General features: G+C 38.2%; 1 protein-coding gene across 1 annotated transcript; it reads left to right on the plus strand.

Annotated features, from left to right (window-relative positions):
* Nucleotides 1–576: 576 nt before the first annotated feature.
* Nucleotides 577–12,056, plus strand: camk1ga (calcium/calmodulin-dependent protein kinase IGa). The gene is made up of 11 exons (XM_026344657.1): nt 577–662; nt 4,833–4,958; nt 5,136–5,210; nt 5,624–5,762; nt 6,404–6,527; nt 6,687–6,762; nt 6,874–6,986; nt 9,007–9,085; nt 9,447–9,534; nt 11,316–11,629; nt 11,993–12,056. The coding sequence occupies exons 1-11, from the start codon at nt 577–579 to the stop codon at nt 12,054–12,056; spliced, it is 1,284 nt and encodes a 427-aa protein (XP_026200442.1).
* The last annotated feature ends 48 nt before the right edge of the window (nt 12,057–12,104 follow it).

A 12,104-nucleotide genomic window follows, 5' to 3' on the forward strand; every position in this document is an offset into this window, starting at 1 on the left:
CAGCCAATTGTCTGTTCTCAATAAAGGAGTACAGTGAATAAAAAGGAGTGAGCAAGGCAGGAAGGATGGCTGGCCAGATTAACTCACCACTGCTATTTACCTCTCTAATCCTCTTCCTTTTTGAACCTTGTGTAACTGATAGGTACAAATGAGCTTAATGCTGCAAGAACTGACCTCAGCTCTTGTCACCGACATGCAATTGTTTATATAACTAGAACATAAGGGGAAGATGAAGGGACATCTTAAAGGTTCACAGAACATTGAGGGGTAAGGGGTTGGGTAAGGGCTTATGTTTATGTTGGTCAGGAGTTTAGTGTAAGATTTTAGACACACTCTGTGCATCCCAAGAATAAAATTATGGTGGGGAAAATGAAGACTTAACTTGTTTAAAAATACTCAAAGTAAAAACTAATGCAATCATGTCATAACTTAACAGAACCAGACTAGTTCAGTTAATATTTGAGTGACAGACATGGTGCTAAAGCGAGAGATATTATAGTGCTTTTTAAACAATGAGAAATGTAAATAGTCTATGTCATCTGTGCTTTAGGAGTCTACGGCAACGTCAGAGCCAAGATGGGGCGGAAGGAAATCATCTGCAGCTGGAAGAAAAGCATCAGTAACATCAAGGATGTGTTTGACTTCAAGGGGAAAATGGGATCGTAAGTAAAGCTTTTGCAAATAATTACAGTGGAGAGATAGAGTACAGTGCACTTAGAGAAGAGAAGAAGAGTTCTGTGTTGAAATGGATGCAGGACTGTATCAAGATGTAATGAGAGGGAATGAGTGGCTGTTAGAAAGAATGCTGCTTATGTGGTACAATAAACACCCAAAGCAATAGTAATAATATTATAGTGTAGCTTTAGGTTTTAAATCAGCTCTGAGAAGAGTTCTGTGTTGAAATGGATGCAGGACTGTGTCAAGATGTAATGAGAGGGAATGAGTGGCTGTTAGAAAGAATGCTGCTTATGTGGTACAATATCTATGTCACTCATCCCTGTTTTACACTAATAATAAATTATATTCTGTCTAATTTCCCAAATACCAAAATTGACCTATGGGCATCAATTCAATTCAATTTTATTTGTATAGCGCCAAATCACAACTTAAGTCATCTCAAGGCACTTTAAAGTGTAAGGTTTAAGACCTTACAAAGTGTGATTGTATAAAGAATTATATCGAAAACCCAAGAATCCCATTTGAGCAAGCATTAGGCAACAGTGAAGAGGAAAAACTCCCTATAGAGAAAGAAACCTCCAGCAGAACCAGGCTCAGGGTGTCCGGCCATCTGCCTCGACCGGTGGGGGTAAGTGAAAAGAGGAGAAAAGAACAGCAGGCAACAAAAAACAACAAATCACCTTCCGTCATCTTCCTGACAGCTTTTTTTTTTTTTTTTATCAATGATGCCTGTTATATGCACTGTGTAATCTACTCACAGCTGAAGCTGCCAGTGTACAACCTTACACTGTTAATCAAAGGTGGGGCTGTATAATTAATAAAATAATGCTCATTATCACAGCTGTACAATATTATGGGCAATATTAATATGGAAGATTTGTGTAGATTGCTTTATTTGGCCATAGCTCCTAACCACTGTTATGATACCAATGCTTTATCACAGTTGACGTTTAATATCAATACAAAATAGACTTTTCTAATACACTAGCTTGATGAGGATAAGAAACTGTTCCATTTAAACATTTAACATTTTAAAGGCACTATTGTACATGCTAAAGTAAAATTTGATATGATAGATTTAGTGGCCACTTTACTAGGCTCACCTGTACAATCTAATACAAACTAAGCAGCTCTGCCATGACTACTTTTAGGTTCTATAAGGTTATAATGCTGTTTTTGTTAAAACTGTCAGAAAGGTGATGATTCTACTATATGTTAATTATTGAGATTATAATGGGTGGTGTTGTCTGGTGTGCATTATATTCCTATGCAGTATATTTCTAGTGTTTTGCACCCCTCATTTATGTAAATTGGAGGCCAAATCATGCAGCGTACTCCAGTATGACTCTACCATCCATTATGACCTCAATAATAAACATTAAACAAAAGAAATTAAAACCTTGGCTTCACATGTCAGAACAATGACCTGTAGGGGTGGCTGTGGCTCAATAGGTAAAACAGTTGACTGCCAATCACAGGATTAGTGGTTTGATTCCTGGCTGCCACGTCACATGCCAAAGTGTCCTTGGGCAAGATACTGAACCCCAAGTTGCCCCTGGTGAGTCAGGTCAGCTGCATAGCAGCTCTGCCATCGGTGTGTGTTTGTGTGTGTGTGTGTGTGTGTGTGTGTGTGAATGGGTGAATAAGACGCAGTGTAAAGCGCTTCGAGTACCAGCAAGGTAGAAAAGCACTATATAAGTGCAGACCATTTAACAGGTAGTTGTTAAGTTAGTGGAGAGTGTTGCTTCCTCTGAGCTGCCATGTGCTCTTAAAGCTACTTAAAGCTCTCCTTTCTTGAGTGGCTATGAATGACTCAGGCTTCTGTGTGTGTGTGGGTCTGATGATCCTGAGCACTGACGTCAGGACAGTAGTGCGGGAACATCCTAGCACCACTTCATTATAGGATTAAGAGTCTGGCTGACTATGCTGATATATGAATGGACTGAATATACACTGCCTGTCCAAAAAAATAAATCACCACCTTGATTTAACTAAACTAAATAGGTAAGAGCCTCCCATTGGCTAATTGCTGCATGGATGATTCTTTTTTTAAGCTGGCAACAAGGTATCTAACCATACAGATCCAGTGAGTTGCTTCTAATTTCTGAAACAACCCTGACGGAAGACACATCCTGTGGTCGTGGAAAAGATGTTAATGTGTTTTCAGAAGGGTTTGCTGAAACTACTAAAACTGGGTTAAGAACTGTCCAGTGGAAGAAGGTCATGTGGTCTGATGAATCCAAATTGACCCTGTTCCAGAGTAATAGGTGCATCAGGGTAAGAAAAGAGGAAGATGAAGTGATACACCTATCATGCCTAGTGCCAACCTTGAAAGCCTGTGGGGGCAGTGCTGTGGTCTGGGGTTGCTGCAGTTGGTCAGGTGTAGGTTCAGCAACTGTTCAAATAAACACTGTTTAGCAGTACTGCAAACACAGCAATGCACCTCTGATGAGAGTAAGGTTGAAGATAGAGGTCATAGTCCTGCTGCATAAAAAGTGGTTGATGGTAAATGCAGCGTAACTGTATGTCAGAATAATTGGTATGTAATTAACCTTTGCGTGTATATCTAGTAAGTATATAACTCTAACATTAACTTTGGGGACCCAGTCTGTTGTGTGTGTGTGTTGTGGCCCTCACATATAGGCGCATCAGGTTTGTGAGTTACCTGGAAGAGAGTAGGATATCAGGCAGAAGGTGTGTCACCCCTTTTGAGCTTGAGGAAGTCAGGTGCTTTCCTACCTGCCATAGAACTACACAAGTTAATGGACCTGCTTAATTTAAGCCCTATTTTAAAGATCTGCTGTAAGTGAAATAAAAATCCAAGAAAGCATTTAATGTCCAGTTGGGGCTAGTCTTCAGTTTTCTAATTTTAATTTTCACTAACATTTGATGTTAGTTTGATGCTTCCCACAGTCAGCTACTGTGCTTTTAAAGACTAGCATGTATGCTTTTTTTCTGTTAATCAATTACAACGTCTTAACAGTATTAGGAAATATGTTTTCGACACCAAATCAAGTAAGAAGTTATGTTTTCAGTGAAATTCCTGAGATTCACGTGGTTTTATCCGTCTTACATATAGTGGTGACCAAAAGTTTGTAAACGTTCATAAGGCTTGGGAGTAAGATATGGTAGGGTTGCACTTTATTGGGAAGTTCAGGGCCCAAAGCAGTAGAATAAAAGTTTTCTAAATCTATTCAAAAACACAACAATTCTCGAGTACAGTACAAAAAGACAGAATAGAGCAATAATAATTGCAATAAAAGTAAACATAAGGAAACATAATTATGGGGGTGAGAGACATTAGATAAAGGGTGTTACCCCATGATGGACAACAGCAACACCAAACTGACAGGTGCCTTAAAGTATGCAATTACTTACTAACCCCATTTTATTGGGACAATATTGTGTCAGCTTTTTCCAGTGCCTTACTCCACTTCTGCATCTCTGCTTTTGAAGGATATATGATGATTTATAATTGCAGGCCAACTATTGTTGTGTGTAAACAATGCTTCTTTTAATGGTGACTTGTACCTCCAAACACAGTCACAAAAAATCCTGACACAGGAGTTCACAGGGACAGTAGCAGTGTCATGTTACATGACCAACCAAGTTGTCCTTACCATGCATGCAGCGCTGCAGTTCTTTGAACTCACCAATAGCAGAGTGGTCTTACTGGCAGTTTTACAAACTGATTCACAACATTATTCAAGGAACAACTTGGTCTAAATATATGAATGTCTACAATGTTAAAAGCTTCTACATTGATTGCAATTTACGGTATGTATAAATATGTAAGACTGGATAATTAGTAAATGAATGAACAAGTGTTTTTGTCTATTTAACTGGGTGTCCTATATTTAGTTTTAATGGTATATAGTATATAATATTGGGATATAATAAAGATGATTCTTCCACCAGTGTTGCAGAATTCTTTTTATCTCTAATTGAGAAATACTTGCAGATATTTGTGCATCATCCTGGAACATTGTAGAAGTGACAGAAATGTCAAAAATAAAGAAATATAAAAACAAAATAGAAACTACTACTTTAAACCTTAATGATAATGAAGAACAACAAATAAATTGTTGTGACCGTTATAATTTGATACCTATAAGACTCATTTATGTCTCCCTATCCTTACTGTTTTGGTACAGGGGCTCTTTTTCCGAGGTTTTTATGGTGAAAGAAAAGACCACTGGGAAGCTGTATGCCTTGAAGTGCCTAAAGAAAAAGCACCTCGCCCATAGCAACCTGGAAAATGAAATCAATGTACTAAAAAGGTAAAAGCCACACTTACAATATACACATTCATGAACTGTAGGTGATTTCAGGAACAGTGTGCTGCTCCGTGTTAAGTGGTCAATGCTGAATTACTTTTTAAATGTATTTGGTTAGACATTTATTGCATACTTATTAGTAGAAGTGAAAAGGATAATTCAATTTCATTGCTCTTTTAGGATAAAACATGAAAATGTGGTGGGACTGGAGGATTTCTATGAGAGTCAAACACACTATTACCTGGTCATGCAACTGTAAGTAAAGTAGACTTAATATCCAAAATTTTTTTTGTTCTTTTTCTAATTATTTTTTCATTTATTGGCCTTCACTTCACTGTGAAGCTTGAAAAATTAATACAAAAAAAAACACACTTACATAGAGCTGTATGTGTATCGCTGATCTGTGGTTGACCCATAAATAATATACAGTTTCTCTATTTTGTTAAATGTTTTTATGGCTAAACCATAAGAGCTATTCTAAATGTCTAAATCTTATGTGCACTTATCCAAAATTTAACCTGACTAAATGTATCTGTTTAGAAAGTGTGGAAACTAAAATGTAATTGTCTAACAGAGTTTAGGTGGCAGGTATAAAGGGGTTTATACCCTAGACTAGACGCCTTGAAAGATGGAAACACTGATGATTTCCTTTGCATGTGTATCTGTAGGGTGTCAGGTGGGGAGCTGTTTGATCGCATTTTAGACAAAGGGGTTTACACCGAGAAGGATGCCAGCACAGTCATTAAACAGGTGCTGCAGGCTGTCTGCTACCTGCATGAAAATGGAATTGTACACAGGGACCTCAAGGTAAGACACACGCAGATTGTAAGTGATTTCAGGGTTACAGACATGCATGCATCTTTATATGGAATATAATTTTACCCAGAGAGTCTTCCTTAACTTAAACAATTTGTGAAAAGTACTCATTTGCAGCAATTACTTACAGTGAACACTAATTTCAGTCCCAGATATCATGCTCAGTGGAGCTGTTTTTTTTCTCTGTAGGACATCACTGTATTTTTTTTGCAATCATTTGTCATTTACCTCTGACTGGTCTCCCTGTTCTTACTGCTGATAAGCTCCCATCATAGTGGGATAGGGTTCACCACCATGCTTTATTATAGGGATGATATTAGCCAGATGATAAGCAAGTGCCTGGTGCCTAACCAGACTTGCTTTGAGCTTGGAGTCCAGCTCAAACATTTTATTTTATCTCCTTCAAATGACATTTGGCAAACTCTGAGTGGGCTGACATACACACATCTACAGAAGCATTTGGTATAATGTTGCTACTGCCACATTTTCATGAAATATAAAATCATAATTGGATATTAATGTGTGTAAATAAGAGCTAGGTGACAACTTTCCACACCTTTATCTCTCACACCTTTTGTACCCTTCCTTTTCACTGTATATCTTTTTCTCTCTATTTCACTGTCTCTCAAAAGCCTGAGAACCTGCTGTACTATAGCATGGATGAGAATGCAAAGATTATGGTCAGTGACTTTGGTCTGTCTAAAACACTGGAACATGGAGTGATGTCCACAGCTTGTGGCACACCTGGATATGTTGGTGAGTTATTTGGAAGGGTATGCACACCATGACAAATGTGCAAATACATCCCATTCTGTTCTAAAAGATCCTCAAATAATTGTCCTTTGTATGCATAAATGTACCAGTACTCCTTTTGACAGTAGGTTTCTGTTCTCACTGGTATGTATCATTCTACAGCCCCTGAAGTCTTGTCCCAGAAACCCTACAGCAAAGCAGTGGATTGCTGGTCCATAGGAGTTATCACTTACATTTTGTAAGTAACAATAACACAGCACATTATATCAAGATTGTACAATCATAACTGGATGTACAACAGGTAGTTACTGCATAAAGGACTGAACTAAGTTCGCTCTGTGTGTTGCAGGCTCTGCGGTTACCCTCCGTTCTTTGAAGAGAATGAGACTTGTCTGTTTTCAAAAATCATGAAAGCAGAGTATGCGTTTCATTCACCCTTCTGGGATGACATATCCGAGTCTGGTAAGGACATCTTAGTTTTCAATTAAATCCCTGCACCTTCTCTGTTGCAGTTTCAATCAGAATTAATCAGGCTGCGGGCATGCAGTGATACCATTCATCTAGAATTAGAGGGACACTTGAAATAAAGGTTCACCAAAAAAATTAATTGTGTGAATGCTATTTCCTGCCAGTGCCTATATAAATCTATCCAATGGTATTATTTTTTAAAGAATTGTAATCTATTAAATTAATAAACAAATTATTAAATTATGAATACACATAAAATATTTCCTTACCTGATATATTATTATAAACATTGCATGTTCTTTTGTCCTTTATTGCATTACCTCTGACTGATTGAATTGTGTCTGTAAGAAGAAATATTTCTTTTACTGGACAAATACAGCTCTTAACAGTAGTGTCTGCCAGTCTTCCTCTGAGGCTGCAGGTGTAACCCATACAAATTAGAAGGTAAAGCAGTAACCTGCACTTTTTGTAGCCTGCAAAACAAAACTTGAGGCAAAAGGTCTGCAAATCACTCCCTGTTGGTAGTACAGCATAATTACTGAATGCATTACACATTTTCAACAACTCCTCTTTTTTTCTCTCCTTTTGATTTTGGTAGCTGAATAGTAGAACATTTCTTTTTAGAGAAATTCTACTGATTAATTGAAAGTCCAACTTTTAAGTTTATTGACTGATGGTTGATTTGGGACTCTGTAGTCATCTGCGACAGATCTAGGTTAATGAAGTTTAAGTAACTAATTTGCTCTGTTAAGTAGTGGCACATTTTTATAAGCATCCTATGAAAATAAATCCCCTATTTAAAAAGGAATAGTGAAAGCACATCAATGTGCAGGATGTTACATAAGGCCAGCATGTAAGACAGAATGTGACAGAATTAGTACCATCACCTCAGTGTTAGCTAAGTATAGGTCAGGATTTGTTCTGATATTCATCTCTTAGCTCCTAGCTATAGTGGTTTAACCTGTTTGGATTAGGTCAGGTATAGCAGTATAAGAACTGACTCTTGCCTGTCAGAGGGATTCAATTAGCTGCCATTAAAAGACATGTCAACTGTCCTCCTAACCTATAGCAGGATGAGTTCACATCGATTAAATTGAAAATTAGTAGGCTTTCATCCACCTATTTTTACCATATGCCCAGCTCAAATTTGCACAGGAATGGGAATGTGAAAAGAAAATGTAGATACTGAAAAACATATTGCTGAGTTAGAAAAACAACATAATAATAGAGAGAAGGTCTTAACAGTACTCTTTGATTGTTTTACTATCAGTGGCATAGGTGCAGCAACCCATAAAAGTAACCATAGCCAAACTTTTACCATCTACTGTTCTGCACGAGCACTTTGTAGAACTTTAGTAGACTGTTTCTTCCGTTTCATAACAAATATATGAGCATACAGCTTGTATCTATTGTTTACATCCGTCTGGTCATTCTAGTATTTAAAAAAAAAGTGCTGTATTGCAAAATATCCAGGTGCAATGTCCAGCAGTGTATGCTGCAGAAGCTTTAAAAATTGTACTTGTTTTGCATTGCGGCTTTTGTTTAAAATCATACTTTTAGTTTAAAGTTTTAAGGCAAAATCTGATTTGAAAAATATTTAAATTTAAAATTTTATTTTTGGTAAAATGTTCCTCATCATCACAATGAAATACTATATATGATAGATAGTGGTATTGCTGTACTAAACTAAATTAGGCTGTCCTTGAACTTATTGCAATTGCAATAGGATAATAAAACAGTGCTCCTTTTCATCATTTGTTATTTAAGGCTCTAATGGTTTATTTTTTGTTTCCCAGCTTTAAAGGTCTAAACATTCACATAATAGTTGACAATGTAAACACACTCAACTCAGCTTTTTAATCTGGCAATTTTTGTGTACTATTTGTGCAACCTTAGCATGGGAGCATACTGTACGTATCATGTATATGTGTTATTGTAGGCTTGCAGCAGGTAGTGGTAGTATAGAAGTATTTCTAAGCAGAAACTAACGTCTCTCCATACTGTGTTTCAACAGCAAAAGACTTAATCAGCAATCTGATGGAAAAAAACCCCATGAAACGTTTCACCACTGAACAGGCACTCAAACACCCCTGGTTAGTCCTCTCATTGTCGCATGCACACACACAGCTGTGTCTTTTTATACTTTCTATTGTGAGGGCTCATTGACAAAATATTCTTCCTAGCCACTTATCCTTAACCATCACCACCAACAGCCTAATCCTAACATGAGCCTAATTCTAACCTTAACACTAAAGCCAAGTTGTAATTCTCACACAAGCTGTTTTGAGGAGTTGCTGAGTTTTAAAGACTAGTCAAAATGCCTTTATGAAGATATCTAAATAATATTTGACCACACAATGTATTAAAGGCATATACTGTACAGACACACGTACACACATATATTTACACATGCATTATATTGATGTACAAGCTAATGTGTTGACTTGCTTGCAGGATTGTTGGAGAAACACCTAAAAATCAGGACATATATCGATCTGTCTATCAACAGATGGAAAAAAATTTTGCCAAATCCAAATGGAAGGTAGGTTCTGGTGGCTCATATACTTTTCTACAGTGTCTGTTTACATGCACAGAAGAATCATGATTACTGTGAACATTTAGTTTACTAAAACTACACTGCTAAATAGGCAAGCAACACACTAACCAACAGTAGTGACCACAGCTCCCAACCTAAAACAGACACTTTTTAATATGGTCCCTCTCCTCTTTAGACTGGAAGACATGATTTCCATGATTTACAAAAAGAATATAAATTCAAATTCTTTTTGAAATCATCAGACCATAGGACAGTTTTCTTCTTCACTACAGTCATCTTGAACGAGCTTGGGCCCAGAGAAGGAAGCAGTCTGTCTGGATCTTTTTTATATACTGTATGTGTTTTTCTTTGTCTGGGTCTAAATATCACTAGCCTTTCAACGTTTTTCTGTTCTGTCCCTTTGTGTGCAGAGATTTGTCCAGATAAAGACTTTCATTAAATATGTTAATCACAAAAAAGCACCACTGCAGCGGCATCTAAATCTTTTTTCTTAGCCCGACTAAAACAAACATCGAAATAATGAGTGCAGCCAGTTAGCAGTAAACAACCCATGAGATGATTTGCTGCATGAGCTTCGATGTTGATGTTTACATCAACACGGAATGGTGTAAGAACTCTGTGCTAGTCTCCAGTTACTGTTTCTTGCTGGTAGAGTTTATGACAGACCATATTATTTATGATGGGAACTTACCACAGTTTTCATAGTAGCTGTTTACATTCCACCCAGCTCTAACACTAAGGACATGCTCAGTGAACTGTACGGAGCTATAAGAGAACTGCAGAACACACACCCTGATAGACTGTCGTTGCCAGAGATTTTAACCATGCAAATCTCAAGTCAGTTCTATCTAAATTTCATAATAAAAGACACCAACAGCCTGTGACAGTGATGCATCTGAACAACTTCTAAGCCTAGTTTGAGGTGCTAAAGGTCATAGCGGTGAGGAAGATGACAACCTCCACCTAACAACCATGTACTGTGTCTCACTGAGGCTGATGTGAGGAAAATGCAGAGTCAACACAAGGAAAGCGGCTGGACCAGACAATATCCCTGGCAGAATGTTCAGAGAATGTGCAGATCAGCTAACAGATGTTCTCACAGACCTCTTTAACATCTCTCTGAGCAACGCTATTATCCCGAAGTGCTTGGAGACCACCACCATCATCCCTATCCTGAAGAAATCAACAGTGTCCTGCCTCAATGACTACTTTCCAGGCAAAGGTCTGGAGTCTGTGGTGGTCATTCCATGTGTAAAAATGATGTGTCAAGCTCCCTGAACCACTCTTTCACAATTTGATCCCGATGAATCCTGGCATTGTCATTTTGGAATATGCCCATCAGGGAAGAAAAAAATCCATAGATGGAATAACCTGGTCATTCAGTATATTCAGGTAGTTAGCTGACTCATTCTTTGTGCACATAACATTGCTAACCCTAGACCTGACCAACTGCAGCAACCCCAGATCATAGCAGTGCCCCCACCTGTACGATTGGCACTAGGCATGATCTCTATCTACCTGATGCGCCCATCACTCTGGAACAGGGTGTATCTGGACTCAGATTTTGTAGTTTCAGCAATCTCCTTAGATGTTTTCTCTTCTTGATGCATGACAATATTTTGACCCTTCTAAAACCGATTAACATATTTTCCACGAACACAGGATGTGTCTTCCGACTGGTTGTTTAAGAATTGAGAAGCTACTTGGTGCATCGCTTAGGGTTTGCTTAACAGATGTCAGAATGTTTTCTTGTGTATCTCCAACAGCAAGCCTTCAATGCAGCCTCAGTCATCCATCACATGCAGAAACTGCAGATGTCTCAAAGTGAGCCCTCCACTTTGTCACTCTCCATGCCCAACATCATGGTACAGCCCTCCTCCCAGAATGACCTTGGGGCAACAGGACCTTGCCATGGTGAAGCTGACGTTCTTGACCCCAATGGGAATCCCATTGCAGGCAGAGCTCTTTATCAGCCACTGAGAGCTAGTCACTGTCCTGGACACGCCCTCACTGGTGATGAGTCAAGAGAAGTCCATAACTTTCATTCAGAGAGCGATGCCCTTTTCAGACCATCCAAGAGGTGAGAGCTGCCACAGTGTTCAAGCTGCTAGAAATTTCAGATTGACCACAAAGGAGTTCAAATATTGCTGTTACTTAGATATGAGCAGATAAAGCTGCTGTTATTTGGGAATTTACTAATAGACGAGGTCCAAAGTAAAAACTGTTTAATGAGAGACTGTGTTTATTACATGTGAACATATCGTAAATCAAGCTCAAATTGTTCATTCTACCCTATGTGGTATTCTCAGTTTTTCAACATGAAGAGGCTGATAAGAAATACTCCCTTCATACAAAAAGTTAGCTGTTGTATCATTTACCATCTTTTTGTCTGTAGTCATGCCTATGTTATTCTAATGATCCCTGATTGTGTGATGTGTTTCAGCATGGATGCCATGGCTCAGACAAAGGACGAGCCGCTTCAGTCCGGAGTGTGTTCTGTCATGTGATACGCTGGTTAACCTGAGATAATTTCATTCACTCAACAGTGGCACCCT

Source organism: Anabas testudineus, chromosome 5 (assembly GCF_900324465.2).
Source record: "Anabas testudineus chromosome 5, fAnaTes1.2, whole genome shotgun sequence".
Lineage (NCBI taxonomy): Eukaryota > Metazoa > Chordata > Actinopteri > Anabantiformes > Anabantidae > Anabas > Anabas testudineus.